The sequence below is a fragment of the Ahaetulla prasina genome, chromosome 7, assembly GCF_028640845.1.
Source record: "Ahaetulla prasina isolate Xishuangbanna chromosome 7, ASM2864084v1, whole genome shotgun sequence".
Classification (NCBI taxonomy): domain Eukaryota; kingdom Metazoa; phylum Chordata; class Lepidosauria; order Squamata; family Colubridae; genus Ahaetulla; species Ahaetulla prasina.
Genome location: NC_080545.1, coordinates 46,845,533 through 46,866,947, shown reverse-complemented (window position 1 = coordinate 46,866,947; position 21,415 = coordinate 46,845,533). Strand labels below are relative to the sequence as shown.

The 21,415-nt window shown below is 34.3% G+C and overlaps 1 protein-coding gene across 3 annotated transcripts in view; it reads right to left on the bottom strand.

Moving 5' to 3' along the window:
• SRGAP1 (SLIT-ROBO Rho GTPase activating protein 1) overlaps nt 1-21,415 on the bottom strand; it is a 146,103-nt gene that overhangs the window by 21,593 nt on the left and 103,095 nt on the right. For all 3 annotated transcript variants that reach the window (XM_058191200.1, XM_058191198.1, XM_058191199.1), the window contains 9 exons: nt 21,120-21,248; nt 19,070-19,291; nt 13,752-13,853; nt 11,508-11,705; nt 11,302-11,386; nt 9,183-9,210; nt 7,848-7,881; nt 2,518-2,578; nt 1,557-1,634 (listed from right to left, as the gene is read on the bottom strand). In XM_058191200.1, the coding sequence (XP_058047183.1) occupies nt 1,557-1,634; nt 2,518-2,578; nt 7,848-7,881; nt 9,183-9,210; nt 11,302-11,386; nt 11,508-11,705; nt 13,752-13,853; nt 19,070-19,291; nt 21,120-21,248 (937 nt within the window). The remainder of the gene's footprint in view (nt 1-1,556; nt 1,635-2,517; nt 2,579-7,847; nt 7,882-9,182; nt 9,211-11,301; nt 11,387-11,507; nt 11,706-13,751; nt 13,854-19,069; nt 19,292-21,119; nt 21,249-21,415) is intronic.

Below are 21,415 nucleotides of genomic sequence, written 5' to 3'. Positions count from 1 at the left end.
TATTCCTGAGAAACTGAAGACTGCATTGATTAAATATATTGGTTTTCACAACTATTTTCATTCAAGTTACATACCATACAAATACTGACATATTCAAGCTCACATTTTCTTTGAGGTGAAAAAAGTAATTAAAAAGATTTTTAGAAAAATATGTTCTGCATTCTGTTGTGCTTATAAAGAATAGATTCTAAAGCTAAGCTCTCATAGAAAAGATGATGTTATCAAGGACTGTGGAATACGTTTTAAAAGAATGCTGGTACAAGATTGAATTATGTAGTTTTAACAATGTCCATTTAGTAAATTCATTTATTAAGTGACTAATTTAAACAAAACTTTAAAACTTGACTGGTAATAATAAGTAATTAGCAATAAGTAATAAGCAAATTCGTTCATTAAATAACCTAGAAAAATACTGTATTTTTTGGGGGGTAGGTTTCCACTCACCATTATAACAAAATTTAAGCATATAGAAAAAACTTTGCAGGTTTAGATTAGTCTAGTCTAGCAATTTATTATTTCTCCCCACAATGATCAATACAGTGTTTGAAAAAACCCAACAGGAAGACATGTCAAAGACAACAACCTATATTCAGAAACCGTTTTAAAATGATAAAGATGCAGTTGGCTAGCTATATGCAGTATTATTTCATTCCCCATTAATTGGAGAATAATGGAGTATAATGGAGTATATTTCCCCCCAAAAAGGTGACTGAATTTAGGACAATTTCACTATAAATAAAGTGGGGGCCTCTGGTGGCGCGCCCAAGGTTGACTCAGCCTTCCATCCTTTATAAGGTAGGTAAAATGAGGACCCAGATTGTTGGGGGGCAATAAGTTGACTTTGTATATAGTATACAAATGGATGAAGACTATTGCCTGACATAGTGTAAGCCGCCCTGAGTCTTCGGAGAAGGGCGGGATATAAATCCAAAAAAAAAAAAAAAAGTGATAAACACAGAAAAAAATCCTGTACGATGTCCAGTTTCCCAGTCTTCTCCATCTAAGATTTCCAATTCCAGCTGAAATCCATCATGAGATTTTAGTCTTTTTAAATAATTGTGTATATAATTTTAATGTATAATCCATACATATATCTGAAAGAATTTTCTAAACTTTTTTCCACCTCCCCCCCCCAAAAAAAAATAAGAAAAAAGAGGAGGATGAGAAAATAAACAGAAAAATGGAACACAACTGGATAGCACTGAGGTAGCTGGGGGAAGAAGTAACTGCAGAGAAGGAAGAACCTGCCTATTTAAAAATTACAAAAAGAGTTAAATTCAGGAGCTACCTCTGGGCTGAATAATGTGGATGGTCACAATATGACAGAAGAGCTACATTAAACTCTTTGCTGTCATTTAGAGCCTTCAAAGTTCAAAGATAGTAGCCTTATCTCCAAAGCCAATATCCAAAGCTATCTAAGTTTTTAATGATCAATTGTGCTAATTTCTTTGTTCTTCTATTCTTCTCAGTGAATAAAAGTTCTCTCCCTTTCATAATAATAATTTAGGAAAAGATTTTTTATGGTATAGTACATGAACAGAAAAATGATAAATCACCTCTTTCGAATGAATTTTTAATATCATTAACCTCCACCTGAGAGCCCGACACCCTGAAAATGCCCTGGTGTTGAAGTCCTGAAAAATAATAACAGAGAAATATATAAAATTCAACATAATGTTTCAAATGAGGGAAAATACTAGCATCTTAGTCCTTTATTATCACATTTGTATAGGGCCGGAATAGCTCAGGCTGTAAGGAGCCTGTTATTAGGACACAGTAGCCTGCAATTACTGCAGGTTCAAGCCCGGCCCAAGGTTGACTCAGCCTTCCATCCTTTATAAGGTAGGTAAAATGAGGACCCAGATTGTTGGGGGGGCAATAAGTTGACTTTGTAAATATAAAAATAGAACGAGACTATTGCCTTATACACTGTAAGCCGCCCTGAGCCTTCAGAGAAGGGTGGGATATAAATGTTAAATATATATATACATACATATATATATATATATATATATATATATATATATATATATATATATATATATATATATATATATATATATATATATATATATATAACTTTCCACCAAGACTCAAGTAGCTTACTGCATTTTCAAATGCAATGCTAACTGCTTCCAAAGAACAGAATTCCTTTTCTTGCTTGATTCCGGCTCTTCCTTCCTTTGCTCCATGGCTTCATACCTTCCAATTAATCCTTTCTTATTGCTGTCTGAATTAATATTCTGCCCTTTCTCTTTTTGTTTTATTCCCCACCAAGCCCTTCCCTTTTAAAGTTTTCAACAAGTTTTCATTCAAGATTAAAGTTTCATTATACTTCCTAACTGTAATTGGAAAAGGATTATAACATGCCAGAAAAAAGCATCATGATTATTAAGCACAATAGTTTTCAAAATTAAATTAAGTATTTAGTTAACCGCCCTGAGTCCTTCGGGAGAAGGGCTGTATACAAATGCAATTAATAAATATAAATAAATAAATAAATATTTTAGAACTCACCATATAAATTGATAAATCGGATACAGCTTTCTACAATGAGGGGGATTATTTGTCCTGAGTCCTGGTGAGGGGAAAAAATAATCCATATAGTTTGCAAATTGTATGAGATAAATAGCACTTAATTATCATTAGGATACAGTGGCATCCTTATAGTATCAGACATATAATAGAATAGAATAGAATAGAATTTTTTTATTGGCCAAGTGTGATTGGACACACAAGGAATTTGTCTTGGTGCATATGCTCTCAGTGTACATAAAAGAAAAGATACCTTCATCAAGGTACAACATACAAGGTACAACAAGGTACAACATAATACACCCAAATCTCACTAGAATGATATCTGTACCAATTGTGCTTCTTGAATATTTAACTTTTTCATAAAACAAGCTCTTGAGCTAATCGTGTTTTTCAGTTTGGCCAGGAAGCAAACACTAATGTCCAGTGTCCATAACCAGTGCTGTATATTTCTACTGATGGTAGCTAGCAAGCCCCATTTAAGAAGACTGGTAGATGTAATAATGGAAGGCACATTGAAAGTAATAAATCTTGCCTGCTAGAGTGTTGCTGTTATTGACTTTAATAAATCTTAGCTTATTTATTTAAAAGCTAGGCAATTTTACATTCTTCTTCTTCTGTTCCTTTTTTGATTTGTTTAAAGCATTTTATTATTTGAGGGATTCCTCAAACACAATTTCCTGTTACAACAGAACTGATAAAATGTTATTTATTTATTTTATTTATATTTTGAATAAAAAAGTAATGAATTATACTATACAAGAAAAAAGATGATACAAACTTAGAGGCACAGTGCACAGAAGTTTATTAAACTAATACCCTTACACCTAAACTGCTTCTATAGATTATATGATAAATCTGGCTATTTATGTTTCCCCAAACTACCCTGTTTCCCCAAAAATGAGACCTATCCTGAAAATAAGCCCTAGTATGTTTTTTCCATGTGCGCATAACATAAGCCCTATGCCCAAAATAAGCCCTACTTAAGAGCATGCATAACCGGCCAGCTGTCCATTCCACCTGGTTGCTTGGGGTGCCACAGCCATGAGGCAAAGCAGGGTGGTGGGGGAGCTGCCCCATGTGCCCTGCTCCAGCTTACCTCAGGGACCCTGCAGCCAGGCCATCCACACCCTACTTGCCTTGTAGAGGCAGCACTGACAGCCATGTGCAGCAGGAGCTCACATGGCTGCTGGCCCACTTCTTCTGCTTGCAGCCAAAATGGAGGCGGCGGCTGAGCAGTGTGTTGGTACTGCAGCCGCGAGGTGAGACAGGTGTCAGGGCAGGGTGGCCTGGCTACGGGGGCTCTGAGGTAAGCTTGAGTGGGGCACTGGGGGCACTTCCACCCGACTCATAGTGGCAGCACTCGCATGCTGCGTGGCCTCCTACCCCACCACAAGCAAGCAGAAGAAGTGGGCCTCCTGTACATGGAAATAAGACACTCCCTGAAAATAAGCCCTAGTGCTTATTTTGGGGCCCAAAAGAAAATAAGACCAAGTCTTATTTTGGGGAAAACATGGGCAGTTGTAACTAGCCCAGAATTGTGGGTTGAGGGACCAATGCCCCACTTTCTTCCTTTGTCTGGCCATCAAATTGTTCAAGAGGAAATGCCTAATCCGCAAAATGCAATGGAAAGCTTGTGCAAATATATAAACTATGTTGGTTGTTTACCAGCTAATATGTGCACAGAATGCAAACCAGATGGAAAGGGTACTGTTGGCACAAGGAATGTAAAGATTAAAATGACTAAATTATTAATATACTTCTACAGCTCAGTGAAAATCTTGGTTTTTCTATTAACCTACTTCAGTGCCCATCATTCTACAGATATTTGACCAGTTACAACATGAATAGAATACAAATACAAATAAATTTCCAGGGTTACAATGTAATGCAATAGTCTGAAATAACCCTTCACCATCTCATCACAAGTGAGAGTGAGAAGAGTCAAGGGTAGGACAAGATGCTTCCCAACTGCACTTCCCATTTTGTGGAACCACCACTTGGTATGCCCTGATTAGGTCCTCAGAAGTTGTCTGAAATACAAAGCTCTTGCAGACGGCTTTTAAAAATTAACATGAAAGCACTGTTGGAATTCCTAATTTTTACTAGAATATCATGAACCTTTTCTCCAAAGAATGATAGCTCCAGTTTATTACACTCTTAATACAAAGGCACTCCTGTTTCCATGATGACTCTGAAGGAATCCTGCAGTCAAGCATCAGATGCTACTGGGAAAGCAATAGTTCTTTTTCTTTTCTGCCTGATAGTTTTGTCACTTAATATTCAAGAGCATTCTTGAATTTGAATGAGACCAGAATGATACTAATTTCTCTGTATTACAAATCCAAATTCCTGTTATTATGATAGGTGGGCAGGGACATTTTTTCCAAAAGTAGGAATTTACCAGCATGCAGAAGAATTCTTTATAAATCATGGCTGAATCACCAGTAAAACTGACAAGTTATAAGCTTCACTTCCAAACAGTACTTTATTGTTCTCATAGGAATGAAAGTGAACTATTCATTTTCTATGGAAAAAAAGTATAAAGGAGTGTATTTATTGACATTATTTCAGTAAGAACTAAATATTTTATATACGACAAATACTTTTCCTCTTTATGGTTCTCTTATTCTTTCCTATAATATTCAATGGGAACAAGTAAAAAACTAAATCAACAACTGTCATGTTGGATTCTGAATATATTATGTCAACATGGGATAGAATTATCACAGCTTTTTGTATCATATGTTTTTTGGTTTCGTTTATTTCTTTTAAATGGATCATTTCTATTGGTCCTTTAAAGCACTCAGCAAGATAGTTAATAAAATGAAACAAAAAAGGAATGTACACATAGCTAATCACTGAATTGACTCAAAATCAGATTATCATTGTCCAATAATGTTTTCATAATGTACAATAATGTAATTGTCCTCTCTCTGTCTCTTTCCCCCTCCCTCCCACATCAGTATTGTGTATATATTGTGTATATCAGTATTGTGTATATATGAATTTGTGTCAAGCCCCACAAATTTGGATAAAATAAAAAACCAAGAATCACACATAGTTTCAGTAAGATATCTTTAATATTAGTCTGGAATAAATACAGAAGATGATCAGACTCTCATTTATAGTGAGTTAATTAAGATGAAATCTCTTTGAAGGATTAGAAATGATTCTTTCTAGTTTCTTTCTGCCTGGAGTAAATTGCTGTTTATCAGATAAAGTTGTCAATTGATTCACTTGTTATCTGTTTACTATTTTTTCTACTTTCTCTGCTATTCCTTTCCCAGCCTTCCCTCTCACACTCTATTTCTGTGATAGTGAACTTATAGCACGTGTGCCAGAGATGGCATGCAAGCCCTTTCTGCTGGCACACACGACGTTGCCCCAGGTCAGATCTCAGTGGTGTTTCTTTCATGAGCTTGTTTCCCTGCAAACGACAAAACAGAAGCTCACGAAAGAAAAAGATCTTATTTCTTGCACGCCCCGCCTCCCACCGGCCAGCTGGTCTTTAGGTGTCTGCTGCACATACACGTTCATGCATATGCGCATACATGCATCTTTCAGTTTGGACATGCGCACACACACAGTTTGGGCACTTGGTGTCTAAACTGGAAGTCTGTGCCAGAAACCGGAAGAGCAGCTGCCTTGGTGTGCATACAAGTGCTGGGAAGATGATCTGGTTTCTGGCGTGCACATGCACCTTGGCCACCTGGTCTTCCAGTTTCTGGTACACAAAGACCAACTGCCCCGGGGTGCATTCACACCCCAGAAACTGGAAGAGCAGCCGCCTGATGCGCACATGCGCATAGGGTGGTTGCTCTTCCATTTTTTGGTGCTCTTGCGCATATGAAGACCAGCTGGCCAGTGCACCGGAACCCAGAAGAACAACGGGCAATGGCTCGCATGCACAAAGAGATGGCTTTGCGTGCCACTTCCGGCACGCGTGCGATAGGTTCACCATCACTGTACTAGAGACCATGTATATCCAGGTTATCAACCTTAGTTTTAGAAACGCACTTGAAGCCTTCGTACTTTTCACTCTTTCACAAATCCAACCTACTTAGCAAAATTGTTGTCATGGGAATTAAACAAAGGAGATCTCCATGTAACCTGGCATAACCTCTTTGAGGAAAAGTGCAATGAAAATCTTTTAAACAAATAAATAAGTAATATGAAACTGACAAAATGCATCCAAGTGGTTTCCACTTGTGAAGCTTCTTTGGTCAGCAAAGTTGTTACTGAAATAGGAAGTTGAGCAATTTTAGATTTCTTTAACTTTTTTGTTCTGCTTGTAGGAAAGAATGGGAAATTACTGAAAAATCACCTCACTCTTATGTCAGGGAAAGAAGACTGCTGGATTAAAGAGCTGTCATCAATGGATAGAAATTGACTAGAAATAAGCCAAGCCCTGCTACATTTTTGGACCAGAAACAGAAATTAACGAAGAGTAAGAATTGTCTACTGGCTTGAATGTTTTCTGGCAATCAGTTTTATGTCAAAGTACTTTGTTCTAAAAACTTTTGTTTTTAACAGCCAATATCTGAACATGAAAGATTTTACTCTATTCTTCTATTACCCACTGCTACAGGAAAAGATAATGTGAGATATGGGGCTCTGTGGGAGTAGAGGGTTCTCCATTCCATTCCTAAAAAGAGAAACCAATTACTCCTCACGTGACCTGTTTGTGAATTTTGTAAAATACCCCATGGTTACATTCCAAAAAGAGTTTACAATTTCAGGGGAAGATCTATCCATCTTAAGAATGTAGCAGATACTCTTGATTAAGTTATCAAATTCTACAGGATTAACTTTAAGGAACATTTTATATAAAATGTTATACTTGTCACTATGTTTCCTGACAAATTTGTGGAAAGTATATTCATCCTTGAAAATATCTTGGCGCTGGTAATGAATGATGCTAAAAATACAGTTTTTAATTTTAATTTTTAAAAGCCACAGACAATCTAAATGCAAAGTAAGACTTTCATTTATTCTTCTGATACAATAAACACTTTATGTGATATTGTAAACTGCTTTCGTAGACAAAAAAGTCCCAGATAATAGGATTTTCAAGGTGAATATAGGTAGGATTGTTACATAAAAAGCCATAACAAATATGTCATTGCATGTATTCATATCTTGCAATGTAAGTGCTGTCTCTATATCTCTTGTTGAATAAAATGGACATTTTAAATATGAAGAATGATGAAGAATATTTGAGCCATTAAAATGAATTCAAATAGTTCCCAATAACTGGTAATTTTTAAAAATCAGACAAAATAATGTTAATCAGTTCATTAGCACTATACCTGATATCTGGTGTGTGAATTCCTTCGTCCTCGGCTGTAAAATGCAATTAGAAATAAAGTTCATAAAAACAGATGAAGAATGTAAATACAAAAGTCACAAAATATAGCTATTCATGAAGCTTAGAAAATAAAAACAACTACTGGGTTCTTAGAACCAGAGTAGCATAATAATGACTGGATGTAATCTTCCCTGTGAATTTAATCAGGACATTACAAGAACATATATATGGTATAAAACAATCTGCATAAAGCAAGATACTCTACATGCTATTGCTATTATTAAGCTAAACTTCTTTTGTAAAATTTGCTATAATTTTAAGTCTTACATCTTTTTTTCAAGTGTGATGCATCTTAAGGATACTGTTGTTTTGTGAATTGATATACCAAAATTACATATTTTTATATCATCACATGTAACTGTAATCCGCACAATTCTTTCCCAAAGATAAGATTAGGAGGCAGTAGTAAGTTATGTGTAGTCGCCTAACCAAAAGACCTTACATTGTTATGTGCTGTTTCTGCTCCTGCTATTTCCAAGTCACTACTTAACATATCAATACTAGGGAAGAGCACTGGGCCACCCAAAAGATGGACACTTCCACCAAATATCCATATGCAATTTATTCACCTCCTAGACCTTCTCTTTGTAGACCTTCTCTTCAATGAATCCTGAAGTTATACCCTATATATTCACTACATGTAAAACAAACAATGAACTTTGATCAGGAGGCTGATTTCCTTCCTTAGAAAGACAAAGAAATATGTCACTGATGCACTGATGTAGACACAAAAGAAATCAATGTATGTACCGACCACAGAGGTTAGAATTCTGATAGTAATAGCACTTAGACTTTTATAACACTTCATAGTGTTTTATAGCCCTCTCTAAACAATTTACAGTGTTAGCATATTAACCCCAACAGTTTGGATTCTTATTTTACCGATCTCAGAAGGATTGAAAGCTAAGTCAACCTTGAGCCTGTGAGAATCGAACTGCTGGCAATCAGCAGAATTAGCTTGCAATACTGCATTCTAACCACTGCACCACCACAGCTCTGATACTGGTGACAAATAACTACCATCTGTGTATGCATAAGCAGGCCATTAAAATGGTATTTTTAAGAAGGGCCCACACCTTTTCTTTCCAGGGGAAGGCGTTGAGACCCATTGGGAAATTATTGGAAATGTGATTATAATCTGGAGGGTTTAATGTCCTATTCCTAAAGTTTCTTCCTTTTTTTAAAAAAAAGGAGATATTAAGCCTTTCTGAAACACAATACTCCTATTTTATAGCTTTCCATAAAATAAACTATGAGAGTATATTTAACAACTTACCTTGTAGTCATATATTCTGCCCTATGACCTAAAGGATAAGAGAAATATAATCTGAAAACCAACGGAACCACAAGTATATTTCTTGTATAACTGTACAACACATATGCTAATCAGATTTTAAATCCTCAATTATTTATAATAACTGTTCATATTTATTTCACAAGACTTATGCTTACATGCAAGAAAAATAGTTTCCTACTTCAGAGTTTTAAAATGTTCAGAAATAAACATTGTTTTTTATGCAAGTAAAGAATATTTATGCTATTAAGTTAAGCAAAACAAAATTTGAACCAGTGGTGCCAGTCTGTGCATGCATACATATTGAATTATTCACAAAAAGAGAAAAGCTTGCCAGTATGCATTGGGGAATGAACGCATTGCCAACTTTTGTAAGTTAAAAATAATTTAGGATGTAGCTATACTTAGGAAAGTAAATATTTAATGATGCCACAAAAAAAGATATATGACTTTGGGGTAAGTAATATAAATATCTGGTACATATGAGCCCAATAAAGTTCTATATATCCTTCATACATTTCAATTATGTATAACTTAGCAACTCTGCAAAAGTCCCTCTGAAATAATTTGTTGTACACAAACTGTCAGAGATGGATAATTTGTAGAAATTAAGACCAAAAAAAAAAAAAGAATAAATTTCCACTACAGTAGTTTACCAAATAAAAAAATCAGGGGTCCAAATTGTATTCAATAAACTTAATTATGGTAATTTGATGGAGAAAGAATTCATTTTTGCAAACAGACCATATACATTAATATGGTAACTTGATTTAGTTATAGTTAACCTGAAATTTAATTATTCTATTATTTAGCACTACTTACTTATTCCTATAATGATTTCTAGTTCCTGTAACAACTATGACTCCTAGTTCCTAAAACAGCACTGATTGCTGTTTTTCATAAATGATTACTTAGATTTTGTTTCACAACACAATTTCCATAAAGTTAATTCTGGTTGTCCAAAAGGGGGAAAAAAGAAATACAATCATATATTTAATCATATTTTAAGACCAGTGAGCTGGTCTTATAAGCAGCAATTTATTTTTTTTAAAAATTCATATAAGCTGATCTTAAAACTGTAAAATAGCAGGTATTCCTGTACAAAGATCATGACATATCAGCAGACAATACAGTTAAATATTAAATTTTGTGGGTAATAAAATGTTTCTTTTAAACTTGATTTTTGCATATCTGGAACAGCATGATTATAAATCCCATTTAAAATATGAAAAAGATTTTCTGTGATTCATGACAATGCATGAAATCCCATGTTAGAAGAATTACTCTGCTGGAGCACATTTGGAATGAAAGACGTGCTTTCTCAGTAATATAATGAACAAAGTGGCAGCTCCATGCTTTCGCCCAGAAAGTTTATAATGAATTCTACTCATTATGAGGCACTGTTTGAGCCTTCAGGGATGTAGTTAATAAATACTACAGCAGAAGATGCAAAGTAATGTTGTTAAGAGACAAATATCTTGACTCTTAGGAATTACAATATAAATCAATTCGCACAGTAAATTGGACACTAAATGGTCTTGCACAGTGGGATGGCTAATTCTGCCAAAGTTTCTTCTTTTCTATCTCATACTGCCTATTAGAGGTTTAATGCCTTTACTGCAATAATTATTAATTGCTTTATTAAAAGGAAGAAAGGAAAATGTAATGATTCAATAAATAAAAAAACAAGATTAGTTTTATTTTGTCTTTGTGGTTTGGGATGTTTTCCCTTTAGCAAAGTATATACTGATTAATTGGCTATGATATGAGACACCATTTGCAAGCAGTATTCAATAATAATATGACTTTTGGTTTACATCCCCTTGGTTTAGCATGATCTCTTATCAAACAGCAAGCATAGTTTACAAATTATAAAACATGAGCTTGTGCATTACGCTAAACCCCCAAACAAGCAGAAATTATTATTTAAATATATTGCAATAGTGAAAAAAAATAGTGAATTGTTGGATTATTGGTGTTCTCTGAGTTTGCTATTGGTATCTAATAAGAAAGATCTATGCAGCAGAAACCTACATTACCTATCATAACTAACCAAATCCTAATTTCAATATATGTCTTTAAAGTATTTTGAATCATTTACCTTCTCCAAGTGTTCGCTGCAGTGAATCATGTTTTGCCTGAAGCTTTGTAATAAGATTGCTTCCTTCCAGGTACTCTCTGAATTTCTGTAGAGACATAGACCTGTATTTCTTATCTGAATATTTGTAATCAAAATTAGTGGGATTTCAAGGAAGAAAACAACTACAATTAGGTCATATTACACAGTATGTAAAACATCAGACATACCATGAAATAGAACTGTTCAGTTTCCTGCTGGTTAGCTCTTCTTTTAGCTATGCTAGGCTTGCTCAGGTAGGTCTCAGAAACTGTTGACTTCACAGACTCAGTCGAACGACTGTGCTGGAAGCATTCAGAAACATCATAGTCTTCAATGGAGACCATGTCTTGTATTGTCTGTGAAGTAGCTTCTGTCGTCTTTTTAACCTGTGGTTAACAAGTACATTTTATCAAACAGAAAGGCACATCAAAATGTATTTCAGAATGAAAATGGAAAAGGGTTGAAGGAAATCAATCCTCTGATAAATCATCTCTGATTGAACTATGGGATGTGAACATAATACGAAGTTTCACTACATTCTATATATAAATTCTTCTTTTGAATCATCAAAACAAAAACAAAATAAATTAATAAATCAAATTATAGTCTTCAGTTTGTTTATTTCAGTTTATTTCAGAAATATACTGTATTATACTGTAAAAAAAACTCAGAAGCCATTGTCTTTCAGAGTTCTTTACTAGCATAAGGAAACTGGCATGAGTGAAATTCCAAAACTGAACTTCCGGATTCTTTTCCCAGTTATACAAACCCCAAGAGTCCCACCCCCCTAACCCCTTTGCTGGTCACATGGTCCCACGTTCTCCCAGTTCATTCAAATATCTTCCCGCCACTCCTCCTGCAGATGTGAACACTATCCGACCTTGACCGCTTGAAGAATGTTACCATACCCCTCAACCCCCCTTCTTCCCCTCAGGGGAAAATGTGGCAGCATCTGGAACCCTAAGGCCTAGTATGGTTTCCAGGCCTGATATTGGTATTTCTTGTGAGAATTAAATTCTTTTCAGAGACTACACTGCAATATCACACAGCATTATGAGGGGTCCTTGGTGCTCTCTAAGCTTGCTTGTTTTCTTGCAGATGTTTCATTACCCTAACTAGGTAACTTCATCAATGCTAGTAAGGAGTGCTGTTTGCTGTCAGTTTATTATCTGGTGACTTGCCTCTCTGTGTGGGTGGGGGCAGTCTTAAGAGATTCTTTGATTGGGCTGTTTACTGATGGCTTTTTGGCAGTTTCTTGATTGGGGTATTGCTTACTTGGTTGTTGGTCTGAAGTTGACTTTGAAGTTAATCTATGTTGATCTGAGTGCTGATTACTGGCAGAGAGGAGAACAGCCCAACCAAAGAATCTCTAAGACTGCCCCTACCCACACAGACAGGCAAGTCACCAGAATATAAACTGAAAGCAAAAAGCATCCCTTACTAGCACTGGTGAAGTTACTTAGTTAGGGTAATGAAACATCTGCAAGAAAACAAGCTCAGAGAGCACCAAGGACCACTCATTTCAACCCTGAGCTACACATATTCTCCTTTATTGGTACAGCATTGTTTCTATTCATAGCACATATGAAAGTGTGGGATAAATAGGGAGTACTTTCAAAAGCATCAAGAAAGAGTGGATTATTTCCTGAGAGCAACTCATTAAGCACCACACTTTTACAGTATAGTGCTGAGATTCAGAGACTTAAGATGTTTCTACTGATGTTCTTTCTCCTTGCCGAACAGTTTTTCTTCCTACCCATAGACTGTAAAATGTTCCATTTTGCTCAGTTCTGTAGAAACATTTTTTAATTATAAAATAATTTGAAAAGGGAGCTCTGTAGATAAGCATTCAGCCTCATTAATGGCAGTTGGCAAATGGAGACCATACTTACAGTATGTCCTCTATGTTATCCCATTCTCCTAAAACAATTAAAATAGGTGAGAAAAGTTTACTTTGCATGATGAAGCTGTATTCACTTCAGAATGGTCCATATGATTTCTATACAGAAAATCACTACTGAAGAGGAATGCAATTTTTAAAAAATCTATAATAATAAAGATTTGCAAAAAAAATTGGAGTCAAATTGTGTGATTCCAACTTAGCAAGTGTATCATTTATATCACTAATAACACAAGTGTTATAGAACTGGAAAAAAGAAGAATTGTCCCAAAGTCTATTATTTTCTTGCTTTGTATTTATTTTTAGTTTGTAAACCCTTGGGACGTGGACTTGCCATTTCATTCTTTATAAACTAAAATGTTTTTCCTAAATTGCAGACAACTTTATAAACCAATTTGATAAACAGAATTTTTCTAGTAAAGGTATGAAAAGTTTATTACAAAGAAATTAATATGGTTGCAAAACATGGAATGAATCTTATACGTATAAGGCACAAAACAGAAAAATATGCTACCCATATTACAAATCTTACCTCTTCATTTTCAATTTTCAATGTTGTTAGTCGAGACTGAAGTTGCTGATATCGAAGCACGAGTTCTCCTTGAACTGGCTGTTGGGCACTAACTTGAGAAACCTGAAAAAAGCAGGAAAAACTGAGAAATGATGTGAAAAGAGAAGAAAAGAGAAGGAAAAAAGTGTACAGTTGTAATGGGCTCCTACAATTGTTATGGTGGTGCAGTGGTTAGAATGCAGTATTGCAAGCTAATTCTGCTGACTGCCAGCAGTTCGATTCTCACAGGCGTAAGGTTGACTTAGCATTCCATCCTTCTAAGGTCAGTAAAATGAGGATCCAGACTGTTGGGGTTAATATGATAACTTTATATGTTTTTTAAATTGATATTTTAACTTTGTATATTTTATTGTTTTTATCTTTGGCTGTACACCGCCCTGAGTCCTTCGGGAGAAGGGCGGTATAAAAATTTAAATAAATAAATAAATAAATAAATAACTCTGTAAACTGCTTAGAGAGGCCTGTAAAGCACTATGAAGTGGTATATAAGTCTAAGTGCTATTGTTATGGCTACTTTGCATAATGGATCAAAAATTAATCATCAAGACACAGAATAAAATATATGATGCTAATAATTTTCATTTAATTTAAAGTCTATAAGAATTTACATTAAATGAATATTCTTGGATATTCATTATGTGAATAATTAGATATGCACACATGTCATTATGAATATGAGAACATGAAAACTGCTGTAGGTGCTTACATATGAAACACTAAGAAAAAACCTATGGTGCTGATCCCCATGGATGTCTGGGTGTTCTCAAACTGGTATTAATTATACAGTAGCCACAAACACCAAAACTGAAACAGGTGGGCTGACTGAACTGCCAGAAGTTTGATTCTCAGAACTGCTTGAAACGTGGCAACCCACTGTAACGTATGGCCTTCCCAACGGCTATTCTATGTCTGACTTAGAAATGATCAAAGATAAATTGAGGCAATTGTTCATTCTAGAATGCAGCTTAAACAAATATAAAAAAATTCAGATTTTTAAATGATTAGTTTTGAATGACTGTGGAGCACTCTAAAGAAGTTTGAATAATATTGAAACATATAGAAGCAACTTTCACCTTCCTTTACTTATTGGTTCAAACTATAGTTGATTCTCATTATTCATAGTTCTACATGTGCAAATTTGCAACATTTATTTGCAATTCCAAATCAAGATTCTTGGTATTTTCACAGTCATGCAGACTGTTGAAAATTTTTAATCACCTAATGTGTGTGTTCTTAGCGGAGGTTTCAGTATTCACTAATTTAGTGTCTGAAATTGTTTTACAGAACTGAACTACCACAAAGAATGAGAAATCTTTGTATTTGACCAATTAACAAAAAGATTACCAATCTTGTGGTACAGTTGAATAGACAATAGTGAATGGCTGATGTGGCCTGTGATATGCATAGACTATCTAATAAATTAAGTTCTAGACAAAATGTTAATGAGCAGTGTTCTTGATATAATTTCCTTGGCCATATTGTAGTATCTCTAGAAACAATATTGGCTCTTAGGGTACCAACTCTTTCCTCAGATGAATAAAAGATAGAAACTAACAAAAAGGCATCACAATAAATATCTAGATGCAAACAAAAACATTGTTTAAATTTTATTCTTTCAGGAAATTTTAATTGCTCTAAATAACAAATTGAGATATTTGCGAGTTTATTGGCTGTAAGGGGAAGAAGGAATCTCAGTAAGTAAATCACCTCTTAGATTTTTTTCTGCTATTTTTCCAATTGTATTGAAAAAATTCAATATAATGGATAGGAGGGTAGGAAGGTTGACATAGAGGCATGGTACCATGTGAGAGATGGGATGGGGGAGGAATAAAGGTGACTTTTAAAGAGGGGAAGGTGAGAGGGAGGAGGCAAAAGAATACCATTGTTCTTCATAATATCAGGCAACTTTTCAATAGATTTTGTGGGGATAGAGCTTTCAATAATTTTCTGCATGTGAGATAATCTTAACTCCATACAGAAATTACATAAAGACATTCAAAAAGATATAAACAATGGAGGAACACTGTAAAATTATTTCTTTACGTGTTAAGAGATCTGGGAGATCCTATTAAAAGGAAAAGAATATTAGTTATGTCAAACCATTTAAACCTCATGTGGCTATGTTATGCATACAACAAATAGATTCAATGTTAGTACAACATGAGCATGATTTAAAAAATCAACTAAGCTTTATTTAGAAATTAATAATTTATTAGCAAATTATATTAGAACTGGATTAGATACCTGTTCCCCCAAAATAAGATATCTCCCTATAATAAGCCCAATCAGGCTTTTGAGTGCATGGCAATAAAGCCAAGCACTTATTTCAGGGTTCAAAAAAATATAAGACAGGGTCTTATTTTCGGGGAAACACAGTAGTATTTCAAACAAATTTGCTTCCAACAAGCAAAATCAATGGGAAAAGCTAGAGTCACTTAATGATTCATGATTCACTTAATAAATCTTAAAAAAGGTTGTAAAATCAGGTATAACTCACTTAACAACCACCTTGCTTAGCAACAGAAATTGTGATCCCAATTGTGTTCATTAAGATAATTTTGATCCTTAAATTGGATAAAGATTTTGGGTTTAGCATTTTGTAAGCCCATTTCCTTTCTCAGTAAAGATTGTAAGCTGTATAACATAATGGTTAGTTAATGGATTAAAAAGTGATTATAGATAGTCCTCAACTTATGACACAATTGAGCCCAAAATTTATGTTGCTAAGTGAGAAATTTTTAAAGTAAGTTTTGCCCCATTTTTCAATTTTTCTTGCCACATTTGTTAAGCGAATCACTGCAGTTGTTAAATTAGTAATATGGTTCTTAAGTGAATCTGGCACCCCTATTGACTTTGCTTGTCAGAAAGTCGCAAAAAGGGATCACATGACTTTGTGATGTGATCACTGCAACCGTCATAAATACGAGTCAGTTGTCAAGCATCTGAATGTAAATCACGTGACCATGGAGATGCTGCAGCAATCATAAGTGTGGAAAAATGGTCATAAATCACTTTTTTCAGTGCCTTTGTAACTTGGAACAGTCATTAAGCGACCTGTTGTAAATCAAGGACTACCTGTACATAAAAAAATTACTCATTCTAGCTCAATCTGGCTTTATTATAAACTGTTAACAAATCTTTATTAGCCATAAGTTCCTTAGATATACTTAAAGCCTTTGAAACTCTGGAAATACAATGTTTAAAACAAATATTAATTCAACTTAATTTTGGGGCTAGCTTTTGAAAAGCTAAGTTGAATCATAAGATGATTGAACATAGTTATGGACCAACTAAAGCCCTGATACTACTTAACAGTTATGATTCAGATCCTAGCATAATTTTAGCAAGATGGTCCTTTATCACCTTTATTATTCAAGTTAGCTACAGAAGTGTAGGAAATAGTACTTAGATCTAATAATCAGATTAACAGGATAAAAATGGAAGGTGAGACTTCTCTTTTAAATCTATTTGCAGATGATATGAACTTGACTTTCTCAAATGCATCTCATTCCCCTAGCTATATTAAGGAGTTAGAGGTATTTGCACAAGTGTCAGGAATATCAGTTAATTGTCATAAATCACATTTGATATTTTTTATATATTCTAAAAAGCTATAAAGGAAAATTTCAGATTTAGGAATTCCAATAGTATATTACTATTGCTAAAATATTAATAAAATATTTACAAATAATTATGTACCAACAAAGAAGATAAACAAATGAAAACCGGACTTTACAATATTTCAATCTTTTAGGGCAAACTGCAATGATAAATCCGAAAATTATTGCATGGCTTAATTTTTTTTATTTTATTGGTGAAAAAAAGAAAAGAAACTTTTGTTTTTATTGGCAAAACTGAGAGAAAATAAAAGGATTTTATGTAGACCTCAGAAATGGGGGCTGGCTGGGGCATTTCCAACTTTTTTAAAACATTATTATGCATCACCGTTAAGGCATAGGATTATTATTAAGAATGTACTTTGCTGGACGTGCTCTGCATGAGTGAGAGACGTCCACCAAAGTCCACAATCAACTGGATACCATCATATGGTTGGAGAAAAAGAGGAAGATCAAAGCAAACCTAGTGCCAAAGCAAACCTGGTGCCAAACATTTCAAGAAGATCTGAAAAACATTAATCTTAAATGGAAGAATGCAGAGACTGTAGCTGTAGAGACCAAAAGCTGTGAAGTAGCTTGTAGCTCAACGTGCTTAGCACAGGATGTGATAATATTTAGAACAAGCAAAAGGAACAATTTTAAAAATGTATAGGTTATCTCAGCAATCAGAAATAGGAGATCGACCAATATGGTTTAAAGGAAGCTTGGGATACTGATCTTGGTAATCCCATAAAGAAGACAAATTTGCAGAAGTTATGGAAACTGTGTGGATTCACTTCAGCTTCAATGCAAGAATTGTAGTAGAAGATTACATATCATTAATATTTGATTTCTGTTAGATAGGGTACATATATATCAAAATTATTCTTCCGTACGTTGGAGAGGTTGCCAAAAAAAGGAATAATTTTTTAATTTGTAGTGGAACGGGATAAAGTCATAATCTCTGGGCATAAAATATTTGGGGAAATAAGTACTATCACTAATGGAATGTTCCCCAGAGCTACGTTTACTGGACTTATTTACAAGACCAAACTATAAGGTTCAAAATAAAGAAATTTATTTATTTAATCTTAGCAACTAAAATAAAAATTGTGCAACTGTTACAAGCGATCTGTATGCTTCAACACATTGAAAGCTGCTGGTACTTTGTGAGGCTTTGCCAGAAGAAAGCTAGGCCAAGCGTGAGTAGAGTGATATGTGGTAGTCTGTGGGCACCCGAAAGACAGAGATGGGAGAAAATAGGCAGCTGAAGCACCCGTGGTCATAAGAGTGGACGGATTGTCAAGGCTCAAATTTTGATTGTGTGATTGTGAGGACAGTGCAACCACTACAGCTTTGGCGAACAATCATAATTCCATTTTTTCAGCACAGTTGTAAATTCAAACAGTTGCTGAATGGATGGTCATAAATCAAGGATTGCCTTTTGACAACATATGGTTTTAGAGATTTATTTGGAGTTATATAACAGGAAAATAAGGAAATGGACATGATGTATTCTTACTACTATAAAATAGAAGGCTTTACAAGGATGGAATAATAACCATTCTCTATAAATTATACACTGCTTGAAGAATTTACTTCTTCTTCCAAACTTGATAAATTTTCTACTATAGGAAGTCTTGAGTGTGAGACTATTTAAACATTTGGTCAACAATTACTGACCTCATCACCCATATGGGGCTGAAACTCAAATTTCATTGGAGGACAGAAGGCTGTAGGATACATTTCCATGAATCTCTGCTTGTCACTTCGGGGCTCCAGATTGTCAACAGCATTTTCAATGATGTCCAAGCCCTCGTGTCGTGAAGTTTCAAGGTTATATTCTGCAGAGAGATATGTTCTTAAGGCTCTGTTCAGGCTTGCATGGTATCCAAGATCGCAACACTAACAGAATATCCAAAAGAAGAAAATACATTTAGAAATAAAAATCAAATTTCAATGCAATAGCTTAAAGCAACAGCTACCATATTGACATATAATAAAACTTTGTAGCTTATTTAATAATCAATAGGCTGATGCCATTAAATATCTTAATTAAAAGATCTATATAATAATTACAATTATGGAATAATTATTGGATAAGGAAGATAAGGATAAGGAACTGTAATGGAAACTTACTAAAGCTATGCTTCTCACAGTACTTTCATGATAAATTATCATGATAAATTGTCATATTGATCTTAATAGATATCACTCTATCACTTGTATGCAGATAATGGTGAGATTTAAAGAAATGTCACTTAATCTAATATTATCACATTGACTGTCTAGGTATTTTGATATCTAATTGGCAGGCTTAGCAGACATAGGTTCAAAACATTACCATAAGATTTGTGCAGAGTTTGAAATTATATTTTACATATTTCAAGTAAAAGTTTAAACTATCAGAATGAATCTCTAAGTTACTTGGTGTATTTCAGTTGTCTTCTAAACACATTCATTAATTGGATCATTTTCTGAAAAGATTTCCTAGCTTTTGAAATAAGGACAATTTACATAATGCTATTTCAAATAAATATTAAGTATGTTTTAAGTGTACCTTTAAAATGTTAAGTGTTGATAGTCTGGCTCCCATACAAGAGCACATCTGATGGCAAAACCTAATTTATATTATATAACATTTGAAACATATTACTGCATCTTAAGCAGGGTGATAAAGTATTAATGAAATGTGAATATTTAGAAATAGGGAAATAAGTGTGGAAATCAGAGCAATCTGGAAGTTAGCAATAAACTTAAATCTTGGAATTTGAAAAGGATATGGAAGAGGCTATGCAAATGACTATTTACTTACTAATTTAAATGGATTTATCTATATCGCTCCATCTGTAATAAGTTAGCAATGTTAAAATTTACTTAAGAAATACTCATGATCAAGAAGTAAACAATACTTCTATCAAGGAACGTCAAACATGTTCACCAAAGCCCAACCAAAGAACCACCACAACCATTCCAACCAACACTGACAAGCCTCTAGAATATAAAATGAAAGCAAACCCCACTCTACTTGCACTGATGATGTTACCTACTTTGGTAATGAAACTGCAAGAAAACAACTATGTTCAGAGAGCACCAAAGACCCCTCATTTCAATCATGAGCTACAAATGTTCTCCTCTATGGCAGTATTTCATAATAAACATGTTTTTTACTCAGATGAGTAGCAATAGCAATAGCAGTTAAAACTTATATACTGCTTTGCAGTGCTTTACAGCCCTCTCTAAGTGGTTTTACAGAGTCAGCCTATTGCCTCCAACAATTTCCCAGCCCATTTTACCCACCTTGGAAGGATAAAATTTGATTAAATAAATAAATAAATAAATAAATAAATAAATAAATAAATAAATAAATAAATAAATAAAAGGCTGAGTCTGGTGAGATTTGAACTGTCAAATTGCAGACAGCTGGCAGTCAGCAGAAGTAGCTGCAGTACTGCACTGTAACTACTGCACCACCTTGGCTCATATGCTAATAGTAGTCACAGTATTTCGTCTGGGAACCTGCAGTTGAGTAGGAGTAGGCCTATACCATTGTATGTTTTCCATATATTTTCCTATACTTCAGTAGAAGAAAAGGTGACACTAAAAAAAACAATCCTTTTATAACTGTGTTTAACATAACACTAATCATACTATTTTAAAGGGAAAAAAAGCAGACCCAGAATTTGAAACATGATCCAGTAGCATAAGAATTTCAGAAATATCAACTACTTACATCAATCAGATCTGAAAGGTCATGAATATAATATTTGAAAACAGAGGCATTTGTTGCTTCAAGGGTTAGCAGATATTCATTTCTGGCTTTAATAGATTTCAGTTTGTTTTCAGAGTATTTTGCTTGACGCTGAGAATAGAAATAATGTAGTTATATATTAACACGTGCAAAATTATAAATTTATGACACTATTTTACAAAATAAAAAATGGCATACTCACTATGTGTAAACAATTACATTCCTTTCTTAAGAAATCTTACTGGAGGATTATTTGTTTTTATTGTTTGTTTTTATTG